This window comes from Babylonia areolata, chromosome 33 (assembly GCF_041734735.1).
Source record: "Babylonia areolata isolate BAREFJ2019XMU chromosome 33, ASM4173473v1, whole genome shotgun sequence".
NCBI classification, from domain to species: Eukaryota; Metazoa; Mollusca; class Gastropoda; order Neogastropoda; family Buccinidae; genus Babylonia; species Babylonia areolata.
This window is the reverse complement of record NC_134908.1, coordinates 12916670-12944008: the sequence shown is the minus strand read 5'-3', so window position 1 is coordinate 12944008 and position 27339 is coordinate 12916670. Positions and strand designations below refer to the sequence as shown.

At 44.3% G+C, this 27339-nt stretch overlaps 1 protein-coding gene across 2 annotated transcripts in view; it reads left to right on the top strand.

Annotated features, from left to right (window-relative positions):
• The window catches only part of LOC143277157 (E3 ubiquitin-protein ligase UBR5-like), a 152915-nt gene that overhangs the window by 22151 nt on the left and 103425 nt on the right, over nt 1–27339 (top strand). For both annotated transcript variants that reach the window (XM_076581914.1, XM_076581915.1), the window contains exons 5-9: nt 3400–3546; nt 3963–4237; nt 12997–13237; nt 23603–24862; nt 25230–25446. In XM_076581914.1, coding sequence (XP_076438029.1) covers nt 3400–3546; nt 3963–4237; nt 12997–13237; nt 23603–24862; nt 25230–25446 — 2140 coding nt within the window. The remainder of the gene's footprint in view (nt 1–3399; nt 3547–3962; nt 4238–12996; nt 13238–23602; nt 24863–25229; nt 25447–27339) is intronic.

The following is a 27339-nucleotide window of genomic DNA, read 5'->3' as shown; positions in this document are numbered from 1 at the left end:
ACACTTCGCTGCCACAACGATGAGATAACTCGTCATCGAAATATTCTGACTTTTCCCTGGTTTGCATTCAGTTCATTGACAAAAATGCTGGTCGCTTTAGCTTGGGGAATCTTTCTAGATTCTATTTACAGCTAGAAACCCCATATACGTCATGAGGGAGCCCTTTATTTGAACGTTTGGGTTGTGTTCTGACTGTGATCTCAATCTGGTCAGTTCAGGGATGTGCTGAGTTGTTATCATATGCACATCCCTCTTGTCTAGCCGCGTAATGACCATCACCTGATTCAGTCTCCTGTAGTCCATCTGGCCTCAGATGAAGGCTCCGGTCACCAAATCCTTCGGCATGCCCACCCGGTTAGCCTGCACAGTGCCTACACATCCAGTGTTGACAGCAGTGAGACTGTGGGCCAAGGTGGGTGAGCAGTAATAATTGTCCTCATATAGGACATAGCTGCAGTCTTGCAGTTGGTCTAAAAGCCTGAAGACAATGTCATGGGGGCGGTTGCTGAGACCCAGCTTATGGCAGTACACCTCAAGGTTCCACACATACCCTGAGGAGCTCTCACACAGCTCATACAGCTTGATGCCCCACTTTACTGGCTTGTCCTCCATGTAGACCCGGAAAGATGACCGGCCTCTCCAGGGGCAAAGGGCCTCATCGATGCAAATATTCTCCTCCGGGATGTACAGTTTTGAAGACCTGAAACATGCAGACAGTTTTTACTATTATGGACAATCACAATATGTATGACACAGCAAACCATCACTACTACTTCAGCTAATACTACCACAATCTACTATCATTTGCTATCATTTGAGCTGATAATAATTAACAAGTGGGGAAGAATAAATAATATAATTCACACTCACACACACACACACACACACACACACACACACACACACACACATACATTCAAAACACACACACACACACACACACACACACACACATTCAAAACGCACACACAGAAAATAGCTTACATGCACAAGGTGGTCAGTCAGTGGTCTCAGCTTGTGGAGTGGATCATGGTCAGGATGGTTTCACTCCAGGAATGTAGAGTTGTCATTCAGGTGGAAGAACGACAGGATGTCGTGTTTCAGCAGCTTGGAGGCAAATCCGGTCTTCATAATTGGATTAGTAGACCAGTAGTCCACTATCCTCGGCTTCTTTACTATCCCCATGTGAATGAGGATAGCCAGAAATTTCCTTATTTCATCCAATGTCACTGGCTTCCAGGTGCTGAATCTTGACCATGGGGAAAGCTGTGCTCTTTGCTGTAGCTGCTGGATGTTATTTGCAGTATAACTGTTTGTCTCTGTTTTCATATGTTTTAACATACTTTTATCAATGAAGAGACTGTAGGAATCAATTGGTTTGCAGTCCTCCCAAGGCGGCAATTGGAGGGGTCCATGTAATCCTGGTGTCAAACAGAAGGGTGGGTTCACTGGAAAATTTGCCAAATTTCTACTCCAGTCATACATATAATCTGGATCTCCATGATCGTCAAACAGATTGTCGTCATCTTCTTCCATCTCCTCGAGTTGTTCTCCATTAGTTAGAGAATCAGCTGCTGCAACATGCGCACGTGTTGGTGTCGAGTTTTGCCAACCGGCCACTCCACCTTCGTCATCGTCAGTGTTAGTGTCTGAAACTTCATCACCTGCATTGTCGAACAATTCAACATCATCTTCATCATCAGACCAGATTTCATGAATCAATTTGAGTGCTTGTGCCACTCTTTATGTTCCGCACGATTCGGTTTCGCCTTGGTGCCGCCATGTTGAAAACCAAATTTCATCACCTGCATTGTCGAACAATCCAACATCATCATCTTCATCATCAGACCTGATTTCATGAATCAATTTGAGTGATTGTGCCACTCTTTATGTTCCGCACGATTCGGTTTCGCCTTGGTGCCGCCATGTTGAAAGCCAAATTTCATCACCTGCATTGTCGAACAATCCAACAACATCATCTTCATCATCAGACCTGATTTCATGAATCAATTTGAGTGCTTGTGCCACTCTTTATGTTCCGCACGATTCGGTTTCGCCTCGGTGCCGCCATGTTGAAAACCATGTGATGTTGTGAATTTAGGGTCGGTCAGTTCAAAACCATATAAAACAACTACAGAATAAATGAACAACGGTCTAAGGGAAGGAACTTGCAAGAAAAGTGAGTTATCTGGAAATCATGAGTTATCACCCTTAAAGTAAGATGGGTAACATTAAAAAAAAATATCAAAATCGGTCATAAAAATGCGTCCGACACGCCTTCGGGCGAATGGAACAGCGTCAGAAATCCGCATCCGGCAAGACTCGATTGAGTTAATAGTTCATACACTAAAAGCTTTACTTAAAAAGCTTTCATAACCTTCTTTGCTGTTATAATTGTTTAAGGTTGAAGGTAACTTTTAAAAAAGCTAAAAATTGTTGAACATTTTATTTTCAGAGAAATGCACATAGATCGCTAAATCAACAATAGATCTCTTTTTTCTGATTCCAATGACACCTAAACCATTTCTGTAGCTTAAATGAAAGCTGAGATACCAAGTTTTAAAAATGCTGTCAAATTATCTGAAATAACATTTACAATTGTAACATGTGCAAAAGTTTGAAATTGAAGATTTTTCTGATTTCAACCACATGAGCCTGTCATTTCTGAATCTGAAAAAAAAAAAATCAGGCTTATTACTCATGCTATTGGGAACAGTGTAAAAAAGAAAGAAAATAGTCATCTTCATACCATAAATCAAGTGTACTGAGCCCTCAAAATCCTTATTTCATTTTTTTTGAAAAATTTGGCACAAATTTTCGCCAAATTTAAAAAAAAAAAAAAAATTCATATCTCCGGAACCGTTTGACATAGATATTGATAAAATTTATACCAGTGGATTCAGGATAAAAAAGGACTATACAATGATGTAAATAGTTTATGTGCATCTGAAATAAAAATCTGTTTGGAGTACCTGGTGTAAGTATCAGAAATCTGAAAAAGAGAAAAACATGTAGTTAATCAAGAACCAAAAACAAATTATGTAATATGTATCAGAAGTGGCCACAGCAGTCTTTTTGTGGAGCTGTTTATTTGTGAACTGGCCAAGTGTAGAGTTTGACAGTCTAATGCTTAGGTTCCATTCTTTCTTGCAACTGTTTCAGAGACAAGTTTATTTCTTCTTGTCGTGTGTTTGGCAGAGATGGGAAACAAATTGTTTTCCCCCATATTCAGCAACTATGAAACAAATGTACACTCAAAACCCAAACAGAAGAATCGTTGATTGTCTTGTCAACATCTTTTCTTTTTTTCTTTTTTGTTTGGTGCTGTGTTTCCTGAAGGCCACATGCCTGAGGAGACCCTGCACAGTCTGTTAAGACTGTTATGACTTCATGTTGCAGGGACACAGGGACAGCGCACACTGCAGGCACCTCAGACCATGCAGTGGGCCATACGTCGCCTGGAGCCAGCTGCAGCCTCTTCCACTGCCACCACCCGTCCCCCAACTACCACCACCAACACTACTAGCACCCGCCGCAGTGACAACAGTGAGTACAGTCCCTTTCGTAGTACAGATGTCACTGGCTTTCAAAATCATCCCGTCAAGGAGCATGCTCTGTCCATAAGTAATTTGAGAGACGGAATGAAACATGAAAGAATAGCTTATCACATATGCTTTGTGAGTTTGAAAAAAAAATTGCAACCCTACCTCTGCCCGAAAAAGAAGAGTAATGAAAAAAGTACTGCAAGGACAATTCTTTTAATGAAAAAATTGCTGTTCCTAGAAAGATTATCATCAGATAAAAACAGACTAATTGAATTAATTTCCTTCTGCTGTAAATGATACAGTAGTTGTCTTTCTTGATGACTATTTCTCTCTCTTGCTCTCTGTCTATCTCAATCTTCTTATTTATTTATTTATTTAATTTTTAACCTTGTTGGTTGATATTTTGATCCTAAACAGCCACCAGCAACACGGGGCTGATCTACATCGACCCTTCTACACTGCGCCGCACCCCCACTGTTGCCACCACCACTACCACCCCAGCCACCACCTCCACCAACCAGGACAGCAGTGCCATCACCATGGCTACCACAGCGTCACAGCTGGCTCGGGCATTTGGGATTGTGGTGCGACTGCTGACAGATCTGCTGAACATGTTGCCATCATACCAGACCCTGGCTCCCAACCTACCCTGCATTCTGAACATCTCTGAGCAGCAGGAGCAAGAACTGCAGGTGATGACAAGGATGATGTTGATGTTCTCTCTGTAGGAGAATTCTGGTGACAATATTGCAGACTGAATGATAATATTGCAGACTGACACTCACATACACACACACACATGCAAACATACACCATGGGTGCAACTCTTCCGTGTTGTGTCGGATTTCAGTTTTTAGGGTTGTGTCATAAACGGAACATCCGTTTTCTGGTGAGAAAAAACAACAACACACACACAAAAAAAATTGGTGACCAACGTACTGAATGTCTGTGTCCACCTCCCTCCCTCCGCAGCCTACCTCCCTCACCAACCTTCTTCCACCTCCACCTTACCTTTCTACTTCCACTGACAGAGCTGTCAGAACCATTGCAGTGCTATCCCCGGCCCCCTCAACACTCTTTCTCTCCTCCTGTACTTGACTGCAATCTCTCTCTCTCTCTCTCTCTCTCTCTCTCTCTCTCTCTCTCTCTTTCTCTCTCTTCCCAAGTCTCTGTCTCTCTCCCCATCTCTCTCAGTTTCTCTCACCTCTCACTCCCCCTCATCTCAATGTTAAGTTCCTTTGTGCCGATAAAAAAGGAAACCGCCATCCTATAGAATGGACTGAAATCAAGTCAACAGAAACATGACCTCCTCAATTTTCCTCATTTCCTTCTCATCCCTTCACTAGACTACTCCCTTCCCTAACACTTCTTTCTTCCCTCCACCAGACCACCACCTCCCATATGCGTGGGGTGGTGGTGTGGGGGTCAAAATCCATTTCTGATGAAGGAACCACACATCAGCATGATCAGGCTTGGGTAACTCTCAGTGGATCCGCTATTTTCAGCGGTAGAGCAGATCATCCCCCCCTCCCCTCCTACAGATTTCATTTTCATGATTTGCTGAGAGTTGTATTGTCATTCCCTGTCCCTCTCTCTGAATCTCTCCCATCAATGGTGAGAGAGAGGGGAGGTTTGGGGGTGGGGGGTGGGCATGGGGGGTGAATAAAACCACAGTCAATGATTGTGGCAACTTTGGCATTGAGCCAAGACACTGACCACTAGCTGTAGCTGAGAATCCCTGACAGCTGAAAGTGATAATATTATGACCAGTCACATACCCACCCCATCCTTCCTACAATCATCCCCCTTTTTCCAGCCTGACACATATGAAAGGACATTGTGGAACTAGTGGCCTGTTTTACATAATTTCAATAGGTTTTTAAACTCCACACTCAAGCCCCTTATCTAAGCAGCCTTCATGTAGATGTCTGCACCACCTTCCCTCTGGAACTCTTCCCCTTTACCATCTTTCACACACACACACACACACACACACACACACACATGGGGGTCATTCTCCAAAGCTGGGTACCAAAGTGTGACATACAGAGTAAAAAAATAAAAACACAGAAATGCCAAAAAATTCACTCATTTTATTGCAAAGGTCTTTCTACATATGCTGATAAAATTTTTTTGAAAGTTTGCAGTGGCATTGCATAAATATTGGAGGTCAATGAGGTCAGAGTGAATGCTGTGAAGCCCATCACGTGGAAGCTAAATAGTCCTATAAATATCCCAAATCACTCACAATGAAGCTTATTTTGATGTATTTCTTGCTTACGGAACTAAAATAGACTATCATATATTGAATTATTATATTTATGATCCTTTGGAAAGAAATTTTGAATAACCTCAAACGCAATGTGTTTTCATGTTCATCTGACCTATTACTTTTACTTGTTTAACAAAGTCCATGATAAAAGAATGTGTAGGCATGACTATCTAGAATGTTAACAAAATGTACAATTTGCTAAACAGAACTATGCTATCTTTTGATTAGTATTTGCACCAGTTTTGACTGTTGTGTTAAAAACATCATGCAGAAACCAAAACACACAAAAAGAAGCTAGTGGTCTGAAAAAATCATTTTTATCGCTGTTTTTTTTTTCTTTGTTTGTTTTGCTTAGTTTTTACAATTTTGGTACCAAACAAAATTCCAGTACTTCTGAAAAGACATTACAATCAAACAACAACTCACTATGCTTAAAAAAAAAAGAAAAAAGAAAAATCTCTTACCTTCTTAACACTTTGGCTGCAGATGTTGCCTTTTGGCACCAGCTAGGGAGGCCACCGATGTCGCCAAAAGGCGACCAAAACAGGGTAGGTCATTCACAAACTACCCACTCTTATTTTGGGGAGGTTTGAAAGGCCATATTTTGTGCATGTGACCAGGGGAATCCCCTGCTATTGATCGACAACATTTTTTCAGTACTTCTGCGAGTTTTTGTTGTTGTAAATTTATTATAGTTTTATCCGCAACTTCGATCTTTCATTTTCTATAATGGCTGCACCGACAATCAGACAACGCTACTTCACAACTGAGCAAGTTATCGAGCAACTGAGACTGCATTCAGGCCAGCAAAATGAAGATTGAGGCGAGGAATTCCCATATGATGATGAAGTAGTTTCATTGTCTGAGGGGGAGAGTGATAGTGGTGGTGACTGGGCACCGAGCCAAGTACCAAGTTGCGAGCATATGGGGCTTGGCCAGACGAGTGGAGCATGTGTTCCTGTTACGGCCACCACATCGGCAGTTGTGAGTGACTGATAGTGAAGGGGAAGAGTGTTTTGCTCAAGTCGCAGCGTCTGTTTCACGTCGGAGACCAACAACACAGCGTGGCCGTACATGGGTCAAGCTCGACTACACACCAATGACCAGGAGTGAGGGGGGCGTGGTAGAACAGATGTGCCAAGCACTGATTTGTTTCAGTGGGTGTTGTACCACATGGATGATTCCTACTGTTTTGCAGAATGGCTTCCAAATTTTACTATAAAAAAAAACAGGTAAGAGTTCTGCGTGTGTGTGTGTGGTGTGTGTGTGTGCGTGTGTGTGCTCGCGTGTGTGCTCGCACATGTATGTCACTGAGAGTGTGCGTGACTAAGATTAGGTTGCACTTATTTTTTATATGAACAGATCAGAGTAGCACATATAAAATTATGTGTGCATTGTATCAGGCAAGTGCAGGACATTGAAGAGCAAGAGCAGTATGTTTATTTACCACACAAATATTTCCTGTTTTCTTGTGAAGATTATGGAGATACACTGTGTAAAACAATACCTATGTAAAAATCTATGTTTTTGCTATTTGTGCACTTGTTTGTGAGTATATCTTTTATTTGCAGTATTTATCATTAGCTGATAATAAATCAGCTGTTATATAATTATTACTGATTGTATTTTACTTTTTTTTTGTGCTCATGTGTTTCAGGTGTCCTTGTCAACACTGACAACTTCCGTGGACTTCTTTATGCTTTTCTTCCCAGAATCAGCATTCCAGCTCATGGCTGACCAGTCTAATCTGTTTGCAGAGGAGCTGCTGTCGGGCATCACTGAACTCCGTCAACATTCAAAGCTGAATGCTGCCAGAGACGTCACTGTCCCTGAGATGAAGGCATGCACAGCACATCAGATCGCGATGGGGCTGTGTTGAAAGCCTGAAACTGAGGACTACTGGCGGACGTACTGGCTGCTCAACTTGCCATTTGGAACCATAATGTGCAAGAAGCCAGTGTGTCCCACTCTGTGCTTTGAACTGTATCATAGAGGTTACCATTAAACTGCACCGCCCCTTTCGTGTTGGAGTGGAAGGACTCATTCAAGCTGTGCAGTTTGGGGGGGCCGCTGATCTTTTGAAGAGCCCTGAAAAGGCCGTCTCTGCTGACTAGGTCAGAGGCCTTGGTGAGGTCAATGAATGCAACATACAGGGGCATCCTCTGCTCTCTGCACTTCTCCTGGATTTGGCGAAGGGAGAAGATCATGTCTACCATGGATCTCTCTGCTCGGAAATCGCTTTGTGATTCTGGGTAAACGCGTTCGGCCAGTTTCTGCAGGCAAATTAGGAGGCCCCAAGCGTAGACTTTGCCTACAATGCTGAGAAGTGAGATGCCTCTGTAGTTGTTGCAGTCGCTCCTTTCACCCTTGTTTTTGTAGAGGGTGATAGTCTTGGCGTCCCTCATGTCCTGCGGTACAGCTCCCTCATTCCAGCACTGACAGAGGACTGTGTGCAGAGGATGCAGAAGAGTAGTCTTGCAGTGTTTAATGAGGTCTGGGAGAATTCCGTCACTGCCAGGTGCCTTGCCTGATGTCAGGCTGTTAATGGCCTTGCTGAGTTCATCCTAGTTGGCTCTGCGTCAAGTTCTTCCATGACCGGAATGCACTTGATGGCATCGAGGGCTGAGTTGGACACCATGTTTTCTGTGGAGTAGAGGTAGGAGTAGTGTTCTGCCCATCTCTCCATCTGCTGGCTAGGATCGTTGATTACTTCCCCAGTGGAGTATTTGAGGGGGGCAGTCTTGCTCTGTGTTGGTCCCAGTGCCTTCTTGATACCATCATACATCCCTCGGATGTTGACTCTTTCAGCAGCATACTGTATCTCTTCGCTGAGCTCTGTCCAGTACTCATTTGCACATCACCTGGCGTTAAACTGAACCTTACTCCTGGTGGCCCTAAAGATTTGCAGGTTCTTCTCACTGGGTGACCGTTTGTACTCAGTGAGTGCAGCGCGCCTGGCCTAAATACTGGGAGTCATCTCTGATGATCTGGCCTGAAAACAGTTTTCGCGGTTTTCTTCCCAAATGTGGCCATAGCAATGCAGTGCACGGTGTCTCGTAGCGTTTCCCATCTTTCCATGGCAGAACCTCTGGGCTGCAGTGCATCGAATTCTCTCTCAAAGGCCTCTGCGAACTGTTCTACAAGGTCTGGCTGAGACATCTTGCTGACGTCAATGCGAGAGTTCCCTTGTTTCTTTGAGCAGTGGAACTACTTTGGTTGCAGTGTGGAGAAGGTTTTTGATGGCAGCTCGTCTTACTAGGATCAGATCCAGTTGGTGCCAATGTTTTGAGCGCGGGTGCCTCCAGGAGACTTGTGTTGGGGCTTCATCTTGAAGGAATTGGTGATGCACAGTTCATGGCAGGTACAAAACTTGTGAGTAGTCGCTGTCCGTTCTTTCATTTTCCCCACTCCAAAGGAACCAAGACAGGAGGGCCACAAATCATTGTCTGCACCCACTCTGGCATTGAAGTTGCCCAGGAGAACAAGTTGTTCCCTGCTGGGGATGTTCCTTATGGTTGATGCAAGATTTTCATAGAACTCATCCTTGGCGTCTGGAAAGGCGGACAGTGTTGGGGCATATGCGCTGAGAGTGACATAGCCTTCGGAGGTGTTGAGGCGGAGAGTCAATAGTCTTTCTGCCTGGTTCGATCATGTTCAGCAGGCTGTTCCTGACTGCAAAGCCTACTCCGTACTCTCTTGGGGCATCAGAGCTCTTTCCTTGCCAGAAAAAGGTGTAGTCCCTCTCCTTTAGTGTTCCTGAGTCAGCCAGCCGTGTTTCCTGCAGAGTGGTAATGTCCACATTTAGTCTCTTCATCTCGCTGTTTATGACGGCCGTCTTTCTGGCGTCACTGATGTCTTGCAGATCTTGGGAGAGCCCAGGCATCATTGTCCGGACATTCCAACAGGCCAGTTTCATTGTTGATCCGTTTCTTGAAGTTTTCTTTTTGCCTGGTGCGGAAATTAACGACCTACTTGTCGGATATTCTCCTAATCTTCATACACCCATAGGAGGCAGGTCATGGCAGGACAGCACCTAACTGGCTGGGGGCTGCCCAGCTTGGGCAGGCGGTAGCTGTCCAGTGGGACGTGACGGTCCCTCCCACCATCAGAAGCAACCCCTGGGGTCCTGTCTACGCCAGTTGAGCACTAATTTATAACCGGTAACTGTTGCTTCACATGTTCCGATGCTAGTGCTAGTAGCGAAGTTGGAGTGTCCTCCAGGTTTTAGGTGCAAGGTGTTTGTAGATGGATGGACGGATATAAGCCTGGGCAATGTAATATGGAAGACAGGCTGTTGCCCATGCAGCTTGTCCCCCCTCTCCACCTGGCTGACAGATCCAAAGGAACAGCAAGGCTGTTACGTTTTGGTGCCAACGCGGCCGCAGGAGCTGCCGGAAAGTGACAAAGTTTGCCATCCAGCCGCCTTAGGGGCCCCACATCGGATTTTCTGTCAGGGTTTACTCCCTTAGCTAGGTGGCCGCAGGTAGCTCTCCAGAGCTGGCGCCCTTTCATGGGTCATTTAATTCCACCAGGGTGTCTAGCCACCCTCCTCACCATCCTCCTCATCCATAGCAGAGCTTTCAGAATTGTGTAAATCTTCTGACTGTGACCGTTTGCTTTACTGGACACAGTTTTCAATGCCTTTTTTTGCACATGATGCGCCCCCTTTTCCATGCGCGTATCATATGGTCAGTTAGCAAATTATTATTGAGTAGAAAGGGGTCTTCTACCCGATTTATGTTCATTTAAATAGTGTTTTTATAATCCAGACACATCAAACTAACTGTTCAGAGTCTGCTTATGTGAACTGAACCAAACTCCAATGAAGGAAAAATTGGAACATATGAAGGATGTCAGTGCCATAGGCACTATGGCAATACTTTTTGTAGGACGTCAGCTGACGTCTTACAGGCATTCTCCTGGTTAAGTATTTTACAAAGATAACAGTTGTACAATTGTGGTGCTAGACTAAATTATATTAAAGTATATACATGCAGTTTACCATTTGTTAGATTAAAACGGTCAAATATTTGCTTTAAAAGTTTAAACTTAACCTCTGAAATGATGTTCTGTGTCAAAGTGTTACATTCGTCATGCTTCGTCAGACAGTGGAAACAGCAAACACCATGTGCTCGGATGTCCACAACACTTCGCGTGGACCGGAAACCCCATTGCATTTATTCTTCCGTCGATAAAACTTTAAAAGTGATTGACCACACAAAAAATAGTTCGAAATAAAATCAAAAATGGAAACGACAGCAAGGCTTGCTCGAAGAATCACAGTTTCTCAAAAATTATCAATGCTACCACTTCTGTTTTTTCCCTACGTCATGCGAATGGAAGAATGTGCGGAGTTATACTAAAAATAGTTTTCCACGCTATGTATGTTGAAAGTAAAATTGAGAACTGTGTTGTGCTTAACGCGGTTCGACTTCATTGATTTGTCAGGATTTATCTGGTTTTTAAAGAGGAAAGATAGGTAAATCTTTAAATCAAAACCTTTTCTTTTCGACATTATTGCGAATATTTCATGTGCATTTTAAATTTGACTGCAATGTGAGATGCAGTGAAACACTTTTCATGTCACTCATTTACGCGGCCATTTTGACCACATTTCATTCCATTCGGTCAACTTTACGATATTATCGATGTTGATTATGACTCCCAACTTTGCATGCTTTTCAATACATAATGACAGCATTTAGAACACATTAAAGGTGCACTAGTCAGTTGATATTTTTCTAGATAATCAGTTTTCAATACATAATGACAGCATTTAGAACACATTAAAGGTGCACTAGTCAGTTGATATTTTTCTAGATAATCAGTTTTCAATGAGGCACCCCCTAGTGGCACCCAGCTGTGGAGAATGAACCATATAGATAGAGAGAGAGAGGGGGGGGAACACACACACACGCACGCACGCACAATGTGAACGCTTGAAACAGATTCACACATACACACACCAAGCACACACAGATACTTACACTCACACATACATACATGCCACACACACTCTCTCTGTGTCTCTCACTTTCTGTGTGTGTGTGACACAGTTTATGAAGACAAATGACCTAGATACTTTCAGACAGCCTGTTCTTTTTCAAACAATCCTTTGAAAATTGCCCCCTTCACCCCATCCCCCACCCCCAACCCCCTTGAATGTGTGTGTGTGTGTGTGTGTGTTCAGGTTTGATGCATTAATGTTTCTGGAAGCCATGTTAGTACAAAACCCATCCTGTAAGTGATTTTTCCACTGATTTGCCCTACTGGGCAAGTGAAAAATGTAAATGTTGACTCCAGCTAGTTGAATCTTACTTGGATCTGTCAATTCCTGACACTGTTTCACAGTGTGATTGTTGGCTTTTCATTTCAACTCTGCATGTTGCTGTTTACAGTGGAGGTTAAAAAAAAAGACATACTCTTGAGGTGACCCTGGATGGTCACCTGGTCTAAACTGAAATCAGCAGTACTAATAGTGATAATAATATTGTGAAATCTGCAATAGATAGATAATACTGGCATATATGAGGAAGTTGAATCACAGCCTTGGACGTGTTTGCTTGGTACACCATTTCGAGGAAGAGTACACCAATTTTTTTTACAAGAAAATACACCAAATACAGATATAAGGTAAACAAGTATGGATATTTCTGTTTCTGATTGCACAAGAGCTTTCCAAATGCCTTTTAAATCTTATATTTTGTTCTGCTTCAGGGGGGGGGCGTTGCCACCCTGGGCCCCCCAACAGGGCACTGCCCCTGTATCCCCCTGCGTTTCAGTTGTTTTGGTTTTCTGGCAGTTGCACCCATGCTACACACAGACAGACACACATGCATGCACACATGCACACATGCACATTTGCTGACTCAACCATTCCCTATTGTTGCTATGGGGTATACTGACCACAGACTGAACAGCAAAGAATCAAGTGTTGGGCAGTTTTCTGCCGGTTTGGTTCAGCCAGAGCCTCTCTGGATGGCATACCGTTATCCTGTCTTCACCTTTCAAAAACAGCCATTCCAGACCACATCTGTTGATGACAGGCTGTTATCCAGTACACTAAGTATACCTGACAAACAGGAATTTGGTTAAGGAATTGTGTAATCAACTATTGTGTTTTATAAACTATTAGTGTTCATGATGAAAATGAGGCTGATGTTGAGGTGTGTGGTGCAGATGTATGTGGGAGAGCAGCTGGGGCCCACCTGGGAGTGGCTGGTGGCAATCATGGACTCCACAGAGGCCCAGCTGCGCTTTGGCTCTGCCCTCAGCAACAGCTCTGACCCCTCCTGCCCCCAGCACCCTCTCCACTCCAACCATGCCAGAGCCAATCGAGAGCCTCGCCCTGCCCCACGGGATGAGCCCCGCCCCTTGCAAGTGATTGACAGCCGGCGCCGACACCGATTTGGAACTTTAGGTGAGCATGGCTGATGTAGCCTGATTTGTATGTGTTTGTGTGTGTGTGTGTGTGATTGGCATTTTTTCAGCAGTTGCTAATGATACAAAAATCTAGTTTGGCGTCGTATACTTTACCATGTTAGAATGATGCAAATTTGGCCTGTCAGTTTGCTTTGTTTGGACATATTTTGCGGCACCACAGTGAAAGATGCCCAGCCAAGACCTCCATGCTTTAGCCAGTCAAACACCTTTAAACGTTAGAAGTGAGGACTTACTCCTTTTGGCCAGGCTGTTGATGCCATCTCATCAGTTTCAGTTTCAGTTTCAGTAACTCAGGGAGGCGTCACTGCGTTCGGACAAATCCATATACGCTACACCACATCTGCCAAGCAGATGCCTGACCAGCAGCATAACCCAACGTGCTTAGTCACGCCTTGGAAAAAAAAAAAAGAAAAGAAAAAAAGGTGAATAAATAATAGATAAGCTTACATAGATAAATAAATAAATAATAATTATGATATAAAAAAGGTAGTAGTAATGATAATAATAATAATAATAATAATAATAATAATAATAAATAAATAAATAAGACAACAATGATGATAAAAAAGCAAATAAATGTAATACATGAAGACACACATTCACACATACACCCACACATGCATAACAGATATGCACCAAACATGCAGTTTCACAGATATGAAAGCACAGTCAAATACATATAAACGTACATAAGCTCCAACACACACACACACACACACACACACCACACACATTAGCCTGCACCTCCTCTACCCCCCTCCTCCACACACTCATTTCTAGTCTATGTATCGCAGCTTCCACGGCACACGCACGCACGCACGCATGCACGCACACACACACACACACAGATGTGTGCTTGTACCCATATCTCCCACCCCCAACCCCACACACATATATACAAAGATATATATATATATGTTCCAATATCCTGTTGCTCCCACAGTGTAGGCATGCATACACTCACATACCTCATCCTCTACCCCACCTCCTCCCCGCACCCCCACATCCCCCTCACACACACACACACACACACACACACACACACACATGCACAGAACTCTCCTGACACTTGTGTACACTTACACTCTCACGCATGCACAAATGCACTCAAAAACACAGACCCACACATACACACAAACACACACACACACACACGCACAGAGGCTGCCACTGATCGGCCGCAAGAGGGATGGGAAAAGATCTCTGATGCCAAGAACGTGGCATCTAGTGTGTTGCTCAGTCTGTTGTATTTGGAAAAGCCCACAGAGACTCTGTTCCGTTTTGAAGAAATTTGCGCAATGTTGGTTTGGAAATGATGCCGATATTTGTTTGATTTGCAAAGCATCGTGCTCTACCTTTCATGTTAGACTTACGGCTGCTCCCTCTCTCTGCTTATATTTCTTTGAGGTGATCGATGGTGTGATGGCCTTGTACCTGTTCTTTTTGATATTCTTTGACTTTTCTGAGGATTTCCGATTTTCCTAGATGTAGGCCACTCGTTGCGTTACCAGCAAGTCTGTCAGCTCACTCATTTCCCTTAACTCCTGCATGTCTCGGGCAGTATGACCATGTGAGTTTTTTAATCTGAAAGTTGCGCATTGCCTTATGCCACTCTGGGCTTCCCATTCCGTTTTCAATTTTCTGTATGAGGTTCATTGAGTTGGTTAGAATCATGGCATGTTGGTTTCCGGGCGTATGGATGGACGATAGCCACTGGAGGGCTCGTGTCACAGCTTCAACTTCCATCGTTAGGCTGGAGGTTGTGACTTTGTAGGCAGCATTCTCTTCCCTAACTGTTTTTCCATTTTGTTTCGCAGTGAATCCCCAACCGGATTGGTCTTTGGTGACTGAGCCATCTGTGTATATCATGATGTCCTCTTCTTTACTGTTTTCTTCTATGAGTAGCTTCACTTCCGCATCAGTTTTGCCCTCTGGCCATTCCCGACAATGTCTTCCTAGAGTGGGTGAAATGGCTGTGTTGAATAGATGGTTGAGGTTTTCGGGGTTTTTCTCCCATTCTTTTGTTTCTTTCAGGTCTTGTAGTCGGCATACTAGCTGGATTGTGTCTTCTGCTTGCCCCATCCATGATCTTCCTCGTCCTAGACAGCTGCCTTTTGGTTCTTTGACTGCGTCATGCAGTGGGTTTTGAGGGTTTTCTAATGCTTTGACGTTGGTCTTAACCTGTTCTAACTTGTTTCTGGCCTGCACTGAAGGAAGGTCAAGCAGGTATCGCATGGTTTCTGTGGGCATGTCTTTTGTTGTTCCAAGGATCAGCCTCATAGCTTCATTTTGAACTCTTTCTAATTTTAAGAGGTTGCTTTGAGACGGTGTTGTTAGCCCAAGTCCGTAGTCGATCACACTGAGATCGAGTGATTGGTATAGCAGGAAGAGGTGGCGTTGTTCAGTACCTTTGGTTGCCATTGACTGTTAGACTGAAAGGCCCTTTTTGCATTTGAGAACAGTAGTTTCTGTATGTTTTCTGAAGGTCAGCATCCGGTCGAAGTGTATTCCTAGGTAGTGTAGGCATTCAGTTTTCTCGATCTGAATCCCATCGAATGACACAGAAGGTGGTGATTTGCTCGTGGTTCTGTTGTTGAGAGTGCACAGCAGCATTTGGGCTTTCGCTGGATTGATGGAAGATCCTGTGTCTTTGCACCATTGAGCAATATTGTTTAGTTGTTTCTGGACGGCTTTAGTTCTTTCCTGAGCATCTTTCGAAGTTTTGAAGACCAGGCCATCATCCGCAAGAGTAAGCACCCGAGCTATTCCATTGTTGTTTAAGTCTGCAAGACCCTTCATGTAGACATTGTAGAGGACAGGAGAGAGCGGAGACCCTTGTGGCAGTCCCATGGATAGTTTAGAAGGTGCAGACATCCAATCTCCAAGGCGTAGGACGACGGTTCTTTCCTGAAGCGCTGCTGCTATCCATCTTATCATGTTTTCTGATCTGTCTTGTCTAATGCTTTTTTAAGTTATTAAGTGTGTTCATTTGGCCTGTTTTATTGCGTGGAGCTTGTCTTTATAACCTTTGTGTTATCTCTGATGTCGATTTGATTCTGACCCCCTCGAATAGCTAATTTCTTTGTTTCTTACTATCGATCTTGTCTTTCCTTTTTCTTGGGTAATCTTGTGCAGTTTAGTATGCCTCACATGCCACCCTGCAATGGTGGGAAGCTGGGTTTGAGCTTCGTCTGGAGTCTGTCCCAGGTATAGTGCGTATGTTTTTTCCTGGGTTGGACCACAGTGATGTGTCTTGGATGCATATCGCGGAGACAGTGCTCATTTCACAAAATCGGTCATGAAAGGAACAGAGGGAAAACAGAGTTGGACACCACCTCCCAAGTTGTCCCATCAGGAGGGGGGATTTACAGGGAGCAGCAGCTATGAGGTGTTAACACAGGGCTGGACACTTCCTCACAAGGGGGTTTCATGTCCACCCTCTATCTCAAGCAGTGCATTGAGAAGACTCTCACTGTGGGTGTTGCTACCTCCCTTCTCCCTCTCATTCTGAGCCCCCTTTCCCACCTCCCTCAGTGGGGGGCAGAGCCTTTGTCTGGGGGTAGGGAGGAGGTAGAGGGTGTGGGCAGCTCTCCTTCGCACATCCTGGGCCATCACCCCAGTATCTCCATAGGAGGGGGATACTGGGTGCATGGCTCTAACCTGTACATCAGGCTATACCACTATCAGGCCAGTCTATCCAGCTAGGGGAGGCCCTGGGTGCCAGGTGGCTCCAGGCTGCAGGCCTGGTGGTCTACCGGCAGGTCTGACAGCCATGTTAGACCAGACATCCCTCCGACTTGGCAAGGTTTCCTTAGTCACTACTTCCTCTCTGTCAGGACCATGCGCTTCTGGGTACCCCTATGTGACTTCCATAGTTACTACACACCCCTTTCGGGACTGACCACCTCCAGGTCGCCCAACCCAAGTCGGGGAAGCCTGCAGGCCCCCCCTCTCGCCTCAGCTGTCGGTCCTGCCAGGAAATGAAAGGGTGTTCATGCCTTACGAGCTGCCATAGGTCCCAATTTCCTCACAAGAAGCACTGTGAGATTTGGCACACGCCGTCTCAAGCTTGATTGGACCTGTGGTCCAAGCACTTCTCCCACATTCGGTGGACTTGGAGGAAGAATTGGAAACTCTGTACTCTGAAGAGGATGACTGTACTGATGCAAATTCCTCTCCCTCCTCCAAGGGTGACAGGTTAAGTCCACATATGCCCAGAGATCAGGCGGAATGGCTGAACCAAACTCAGATCTGGCAGAGCTGGAGCTGATCCTCCCCAATCAGGTCACTCATGCAGTCTGGCCCCAGAAACCAAACTGTCATCCATAGCCCTCCTTTGACAGCATGACACCACCTCCAGGACCACTTGGCATCTTAAAGTTCCAGAGATGGCACAGGAGTGGCTCAATAAGCCTGCCCACACCCTTGCAAGGAGTCCTTTTCAGCCCCAGGAGTATTCACCATGAGGAAGTATCTTTAATCTATTCTTCCAAAGGTGCAGTTTGGTCTTTTTACACACCTGACCACCAAGCCTATATGGAGACGGAGCCCTCTGTGCATGATCGGATGCTTGTCCCTCAAGGTACTCAGCCAGTCTTTCATTCAAGACATTTGCTGAGTTGGACAGATTGGGCCGTTGATGCCTCTTGGAGGTCTTCACAGCATACACTTTTCTTTGACGCCTTCCACAACGGGGCCAACCAGTTGTGGAAACAGCATCTTGTTCCTCAGAGTCACCCTCTTCAGACTCTTAAGGCCTCTTCAGCAGCCCATGGCTGAATCCCTTTGGGAACAGAGTGGCCTTGGGTCAAACAGTGGTGGCTGATGTAGCTACCAGCCTACATTTCAACTCCGTGCTGGCAAGACAGGATGTGGTTCTCAGTCTCTCCAACATCCCACTGGAGGAGAGGTCTGCTTTGCAGTCCATCCCAGCCCATCAGCACTCCCTCTTTGGGCAGTACGTACCCAAGTTTCTTAGTCACAGGGCCAAGAAGAACAGTGAGGTGGCATCCTACCTAGCCCATAACACCCAAGTACCTCAGCACAGCAGCCCAAGCCACTTCCTTTTACACTGTGAACACCTTGCTGATGGCCTGAGTGTAGCCTGGGAACCACAAATTTTTGCCTTTTTATACGGCCTGCTGTAGAAGTACTACTGCGTGGAGGCACACTGTGTTGGTATCATTGTAAAGATTACTCTTTCTACTTTTCAGTGGTATAATTTTCATGTTATAGAATACTTTATTTTGTGTTGATTGATGCCTCTGAAAATAGTCAGTATGCTGAGGGGGAAAAAGTCTGATGAATCCACACAGAAATAAGAGTCACCCACTTTTAGTGGTAATTGTGTGTCTATAGTACCTGAAAATAATTTTTTTAAAAGAAGGGGGAAAAAAGAAAGAAAGAAAGAAAGAAAAATAGTAGTTTGATTATGTTTGGGGAATAAATATTGTAAATAACAATACAAAAAAACAAAAAAAGCAAAGTAAAACACATGTAAACATTACCACACACTTACAAGACGGAAACACACACTGTTTTGAACCAACTGAAAAAACAACAACTCAACAAAATGAACTGAATCATCACACATAAATCCCTGTGTGTGGTTTTTGTTTTGTTTTTGTTTTTGTTTCTTTGTTTCTTTGTTTTTTAATGAAAAGAACTAACACAAAAGTTGAATTCCTGCACTGTTTTCACTTCATTCAGAGTCACCAAATGAAAAAAAATTACTCACCAATTACCACACACTTACAAGAGGGAAACACACACTGTTTTGAACCAAGTAAAAAAATAAATTACTCACCAAATGAACTGAATCATCACACATAGATCCACATGTGCATGTTTGCTTTTGTTTTTTTATGAAAAGAACTAACACAAAAGTCGACGTCCTGCACTGTTTTCACTTCATTCAGAGTCACCAAATGAAAAAAAATTACTCACCAATTACCACACACTTACAAGAGGGAAACACACACTGTTTTGAACCAAGTAAAAAAATAAATTACTCACCAAATGAACTGAATCATCACACATAGATCTACATGTGCATGTTTGCTTTTGTTTTTTTATGAAAAGAACTAACACAAAAGTCGACGTCCTGCACTGTTTACACTCCCAGTTCAATTTTCCCCACTGAAAATCAGTCACATATTTTTTTCAAAATTGTACACTCTTTCTCATGATGCTCAGTTGTAGATAATACACTGTTCAGTCCCTGTATACATTTTCCATCTGCTGTTTTTGCACTTAGCTGCAAATGTCTTTCTGAGTGTGCCAGATTTGAAAGCATGGTGCTACACAAAGTGCCACACCACAGTCTGGGCAACAGTAACGTCTGTTTTCTCTGGGTGATTGCCTGCTTTTGACTCACTCCGCTGGCCCTGGCCCTGGCACAGCACACCTTGCAATTCTTGTAAGGTTTTGCCTTCGTGGTTTCCGGGATGTTGGCTGGGAAATGTTGACCAGTAAGCCACAGCTTGTCACCCACAGCAACATGCCCAATAGGTACTTCCTCCACTGCCGGCAGCTGTGTCAGCACATCCTTCACCATGTCCTTCAGGGTCTTCTTTTTTCTGCCATGTCGCTGTCTGTGCACATTTAGTATGATCATGGCCTGGATCATGACCATTGTGAGCAGGTGGAAAAAATGGTTTCTTCCACCATTTCACACTCTTTCGGTGCATTGGGAAATAGGATATGAGCTGATCAGAGTTGTCAACACCTGGCATGTTTGCAATGTAACTGATGACAGCCACAAGTTTGTTTCAGCTCATATCAAGCTTGTGTGAGGCGAAGACTTGGTCGATGGACCGTTGACAACATGTACACATCCTACTTGTCTCTCCACCTACATGCTACAACAGCTCCTTTGCAGCGGTAATCGATGGAACCTTTTGACAGGTCACCTTGACACATCTCATGTGGCATGCCAACCCTGTTTTTCCGTACAGTGCCACACACCATGGTTCCTCGGGCTGCAAGATCATGACACAACTTTGGACAACAGTAGTAGATATCAACATAAGGTTGATATCCTTTGTCCGTCAGGCAGAGGACAACATCATATGGCTTGTTGCTCAGTCTCAAAATGAAAGGCATAGCCTTTGGAACTGTCACACAGTTAATAAAATTTGAAGCCTCGTTTTGTTGGTTTATCCTTCATATAGACATGGAACTTGCTGCGACCTTTGAAGGGGTACATTTCCTCATCAACACCAACATTCTTTGTAGGAACATATGTGCTTTGAAACACTTGATTCAAATGATCCACAAATGGTCTTATTTTGTGGATTGGGTCAGGTCCCTCTTCACCTGGCAGCACATACGTAGTGTTGTCTTTGACGTGCAAAAAGAAAAGAATGTCCATGTGACGGTTCCTTGACATCAGCTGACTGCAGTACGACGCATGCAGAGATGGGTGTCGTGACCAGTAGTCGAACAGTTTGGGCTTCTTCACCATGCCCATGTGGATGCAGCAGGCAAAGAAGTTCTGGGCGTCATTGATGATGACAGGTCTCCACCTTGAAAAGATGGTCTTTGGTGGAACAGTCCCCCCACACCGTCGTCTCTTCTCTTCAATGGCACATCTGTTTGAAAGAAAGCAAAAACAAATAGTGAAATATTCTTTATCATTATTTCATTGACATTAAATATTTTCTCCTTCTCTCTTAATCATGCGCTTACAGTTACACTATGATTACATTGTTTACCTCATACAGAACTGAATTTTAATCCATGAAAAGATCAGCTCACACACACACACACACACACACACACACAAAGAAAGAAACATTGACAGTCACAAAGACATGTACAGTTTTGTGAAAAAAGAGAGACTAAAACACACAATAATCATGTTGAATAATAATAACAAATGAATAATGATAATAGTAATAATAATGGACAGCACACATCCGGAAATCTGCTCAAGTTGATTTACAAAACATGGTTTTATACATAACACATTATTATAAATCTTATATAGATATTCTAATTCTAAATACTAAACACACATACACTCACACACACGCACACATGCACACACACACACACACACACACACACACACACACACACACACACACACACAATACATACATACATAGTGATACATTCAAACATATATGTACATACCAACTCCCCTCCACGCACTAACAGAACCACACACACACACGCTTGTACACATGCATGCATATGATTACTCATGTACTCATAAAAAAAAAATAAACAAAATAAACAAAGAATGTTGTCAAACAACTGACCTGGTATATTCATTTGTCTCGTGTTTTTATGTTCTTCGCGAAATTATCTGTGAAAAACACACGATATGCATTAAGAGCTGTCGGGTTGTCATTATTTGCAAACACGTGTTCTTGCAAACCACACTCTGGGTCGGGTTTGAAGTCAGGTTCTTGGGGAAAGTTTTGAAGGTTCATCACCCATGTTGTCCCATCGTCATCTTTTCCTGCGTCGTCAGATTCATCAGTTTCAGTATCAGCATCATACATGGGGTCTTCTCTGTCTTCTTCCAACTCAAAATCGGCGAACAAATCGATCGCATTGCCATCAACTTGACCACATGCGTCACTTGTGTTGGAGGAACCAGAGGCTTCATTGTCGCTTTCGTATGATGAATTATCATCATTTTCTGGAATGTCATGAGTGAAGTCCTTTTCTTTGACACTTTCTCCACTACTTTCAAAATAATCTATATTCAAATCCTTGTCTGAACCTTCTTGTAAGACCATCTAAACCGCTTGTTTGTCACTGATATTTCTCCGATACCTTGCCATGTTCTGTCGATAGTGAGAATGAAAGAGTGACGGGGGTCGGTCGTTTTAAACTGAATTTAGCCAATGAAATTCAGAGTGACAGTGTTCAAAGGTCAGAGTTTGTGATTTAGGATAAGTGAATTTTCAATCCTTAATCTTTGTTTGGCTGTAATCGGAGCAATGCGGTCATGGTTAATTTTAGACTCTGTGAAAATCCACGCCGCATGTTCACACAGCCTCACAACACGCTGCGATGATTCTCACAGCATGTGTACAATGGGTGGGTGGCCCACGGCATGTATGTTTGCAGTGTGTTGCAAAAAAGTTAACAGGCCTGCCACCTGGGTTCTTCTTCCCAATGCTACCCAGCCTAAGCTGAAGCTAGGGTCAGCAACACTGCCAGAGGCTCAAGTCTGCTTAAGTCAGGGCATGACAACAGGGGGTAGCTAAGGCCTGAAGACAGCACCCACAATGACTTGGCCCTGATTCAGCACCTCCAGTCGTTCAGCCCATGCCAGCAGGAAGTCTTTCTCAGCACGCACAACAGTGGTATGACCTAGGACTGAGTGTATTGTGTCAGTGCCAGAATCGGGGTACATTTTGCCTTGGGCAGAAGACTGCCTTCCTGCACTCACAGAGAACTCAGCTGTTTAAATCCCAGAGCACGAAGTCAGTGCCATTGCCACATGGCCACTTGTCAATTCAGTTGAATTCAGTTTATTTCAAAAACACTTTATTGATCCACATGGAAATTAATATGTGCAATCACAGGCTTGCTGTAAACACAAACACAATACATATATGTACTGTAAAAAACAAGTCAGATAGGAACTCGCAGTAGCTGACGATAGACTGAAACAAACAACAGTCCATACACACATGCGCATGGTAAGACAATTAGGTATTGCACAACAGTGTATTAACAAAAAATTTTTCTTTAATTCAGGAAATACACTGCATATATTTAAAACCACACACACACACACATGCAAGGCATATCTTAAAGGCAGCCTTCTGGCAGTCTGAGAATCCCATCATCCGTTCCAACCTGAGGGATTTTCCATATGACCAGGGCGGATGATACCAAGGGGATTTCCTTTATTGCGACTGACACAGCTGTTATTGTTTCTAAGGCTCCCCTTGCAAACCAGTAGACATTGCCCCCCTCCATTTGCTTTGAATTCTGCATCAGTTTGACATGGTACTGTACTACAGTAAATGACACCAAATGGAGGAGTTCGAATTGTACTCCCTGTTTGGTGAGATGTACTTACATGTCAGACTCAAATGCCAGCCTATCCATCTCCACTGTGGTTCACATGGGGTGTTTCTTGCTGGCCATGGAATGAGTCATTGCTTGTAACCATTAATGGCATTAGATTGGCTAGAGCAAGGCGTACTTGGCTGGCAATCTTTTCACTGTGTTGCTGTGAAGTTAGGCTAAACAGAGCAAACTGAAAGGCTTAGTTTGCATCAGTTTGACATGTTAAGTACCAAACAGGAGAATAATTCAAACTCCTATTTGGCACCTTGAAATTCAGCTAAAATGTCTTGTCTTTTTTCAGCTATCCCTTCCAGCACAGATGGTAATTCAGCTCGTCGGGACTTCCTCAGCTATGCCCTGTCCCTGATGCGTGCACACAATGATGAACACGCCGACAGTTTGCCGGTTATTGACATATCTGCCCTGCGCCACTCGGCCTACGTGTTTGACGCTCTCATCTACTACATGCGCACTACTCCTGAGGTGGACATGGAGCCTCTGAAGGATGGCATCTCAGTTATATCCTGGCAGGATACAGATGATAATGAGAATGAAGACCAGGAGGATGACATCGTCAACACCCCAATGACCATGGAAACAGAGAGCACGGAAGGGGAGAGCGAGACCCCAGGCACCAGCAAGGTGGGGAGGAAGCACACTTTCTTCCAGCGTTCTGATTCCACAATTTTCCTGGGTTGTCCTCCCCCAGACCCTTTCCACACCCCTCTAGTGGAGGCCCTGCCTCTGGCTGACCAGCCCCACCTGCTGCAGCCCAGTTCCCGCAGGGAAGACCTCTTTGGCATGGCTCGGCCCACCATCTATAACCCAAGGTGTGGGGAGAGTCAGGAAGGAAGAGGGAGCAGTGTCAGTGCTGGGCAGAAGCTGCCCTTGAATCTGTCGCTGTCCACCAGAGCGGAGGACAGTCGTGGGGAGCTTGTTGCTGGACTGCATGCTGCATCCTATCAAGGGTTGCAGTCACGACTCCGTTCCCAGTCTGTGGATCCTTTGACCCACCGCCTAGACCCTTTGACCCCACGCCTGGAGCCCTTGAACCCTCGTCTGGAACCTTTGACCCCTCAATTGGATCTGCCGTCTAGTGCAGCCCCACAGAGCGCTGCCATCAACCTGTCACTGTCTGCTACAGGAGGGTCAGGGAGTCGGGCGTCAGAGAGCAGTCACTTCATGGAGCAGCCTCACACCAGTTCCACAGGACCTTCAGCAGGCCTGGGATTAGTGCTGGGGGAGTCAGGGATGTCCATGGGGGGAGAAACTGGGGGGGGTTCACTCAACCGCTCCTCTTCTGGAGGGGAGAGCAGCCGTGTGCAGCTGGCCTCTGGCGTCATTGTGGAAATGGCGGGCATGCCCCAGACACTTTCTTCTTCCTCCTCCGTGGTCAGGGACACTCTGCGGCCCTCATCCTGCCCTTCAGGGTCTGGGTCCATGGAGGGAGGGCAAAGGTCAAGGTCACCATCGGAGGTAGGACGTGGAGACTTGTCCCAGCCCAGCGTGATTGTGCACACAGCCTCCTCCAGTCTGCCCATGCCTGGCCAGCAGCAGAGTGGTGAGTATGTGTGCTGAGGTAGGGTGTGATTATCATGTTTGGATCTTATTTTTTGTGAGTGGTTGTCCTTTCCAGCTTCTCTCTGTGATAGCAACTCTGTTGTTTGTTGTTGTTTATGTCTCATCAGTGTATCTGTAAAATCACCCTTGTTAAGTTTTGTTTGTCTGTGTGTATGTGATAAATGTTAACATTGTCATTTTCTTGACAGCTGCAAGTACTTGTTTTATTTTTACATATTGCTTGTGGTAGATCATTTAGATCATGAAAGCGTTTCTCTCTAGTGTTCTTTTCATTGTTAAAAGTTGCACTAAAGTGAAACATTTTCCATGGCAGTTGATGGTTACATCCATTGACCTGTGTTGTTCAGGATCAGAAGCAGTGTCTTCTCAGCCTGCCTCCAGCTCTTCCCAAGAAGCCCAGGGACAGTCGCTAAGTTCAGAAGCTACACAATTGTCCTCGTCTGTCCCCTCCTTCACCAGCCAGTCCTCTTCTCTGGAGAACAGTAGTCAGTTCCAGAGTCTTGTGGCTGTGGCCACAGCCTCTGTGGCCGGATCATTAGCATCACTGCCTTCAGTGTCATCTGGGTGAGTTGGATTTAATTTGTTTTTATTTGGGCTTTTCAGTAAGTTTTGAGATGTGATGTGATGAGAGAAATAATCACTTCATGCATTAACCTCCTGCCTCCGATATGACCCGCCGGAAGTGCCTTATTCAATCCCTGAACTGCCTGATGAGGCCTGCTTTAACACACTGTTCATTTGCCTTTACTTTTGTTTTCAGCAGTCCCATAATGCACTGAGAGCAGAAGTACATTTGTTACTTCCTTCCACTGCCACCATTTTGAAGTTTGAAGCAAGTGGATCAGTTGAGAAGTTTCTGAGCTGTGAATTTTGTACATTGATGCTTTTTTTTCTGGACAAAAATGGCTGAGCATGATTGATTAGACATGTTAGAGACATGCCTTCTACTATGAGCAGCTGTTGTTGTGAGGATCTTTATTTGTAGCTGAGTATTTCGAGAATGCAAAATCGAACACAGACACAAAACGATCACTCAGAGTCCATTGTTTTATAATCTTTGATGCAGCCACAGCTTGAGACTTGATTCTGTGCGACCTTTGAAAAGGCATTTCTCTGGAAGAATGTCTTTCAAGTTTGTCTGTGTGTTTAGGGAAACAAGGTCACAGTTTTCAGTTTGTACAAAAAATTTCAGTGCAGAAGACTGGTGCTTGAATAAAACTTCTGGCCATTCAGTAACAACAGGACAATGTAACCCTGGCATATGCATCAATCAAGGGCAGTGCCAGAAAAATACACAAGGAAATACAGCAGGAAGTGGGCTTTTCATTGGGAAGACAGAGTACAGTTCTACACGATCAGCTCTGCCTCAGCAGATGCTGCTGTAGAGTCCTTCACAACTTAACTGAAGTGGTCAAGAGGGTTAGAGTGGAATGTTGTACTTATATACCGAGGAAATTCAATGGAGGACAATCAAATTGTGTCTGGGAAATCCAGACAAAACATGGGTCTTTCAGTATGATGCAGAAACCAAGCCTCAGTCTGCTGTGTAGGTCATCCCAGTTGAGGACCTGTCTGTTTAGTTGAGAGATCAAGAAGTGCTGGTGAACAAATGGTGGTGAGTTTCTTCTTCAGATCTGGCCATGAAGCCATATCTCTTGAGGAAAGAAAGACAATGACCTCCAACTGGTGTTTCAAACATTGCCTGTCCAAGGTCTTTGAGGATTGGTGCAAGCGCTGCCCACATACAAGTACATAGAGCTTGCTGCTCCATCATGACAATGCCAGTGCTCACACCATGGCAGCAATTCTTGACTTTCTGGATGAAAACTGAAATTGGACACTCTTACACCTTTATTCACCAGGCCTGACCCCCATGACTGGTTTCGCTTTCCTTTCGTCAAGAAGCAATTCCAGGGGAAGACTTCAGAAGATGCTCAAGCTCTGTCTGAGAGTGTTATTTCCACCACAGTCTAGTCAATATGTGATGCAGCATGAAAAAAAACTGGCTAAAATCGCAGCCAGCTATTCTTAGCTATGCACAAAAATATGTCATTTGGGTCAAAATAGATTTAATTTTTTTGCAAATATCACATCTTTGAAGTCTTGTCTTTGTTGTCGGTATGTACATTAGCTTAAAACTGCCTGAAACTGTAGTATCTTTAATGTTTTCAGGTACATACCCATCAAAACCATATAAAAAAATACTGCACTCTTTTGCCATATTTCAGTTGCAAGCTGAAAGAGACAGAAGGGGAAATCTGGCCTGTGAAGTAATGATATGGAAATGTTCAGTGAATGGGCATTGGTTGCCTCCTACATAACCTTCTAAATCATGTAAGAGTATGAATGTTCAGTGAATGGGCATTGGTTGCCTCCTACATAACCTTCTAAATCATGTAAGAGTATGAATATAGTGCGTTTTTCACTCGCTACCTTCGCTGAATGGCATATTTAGCC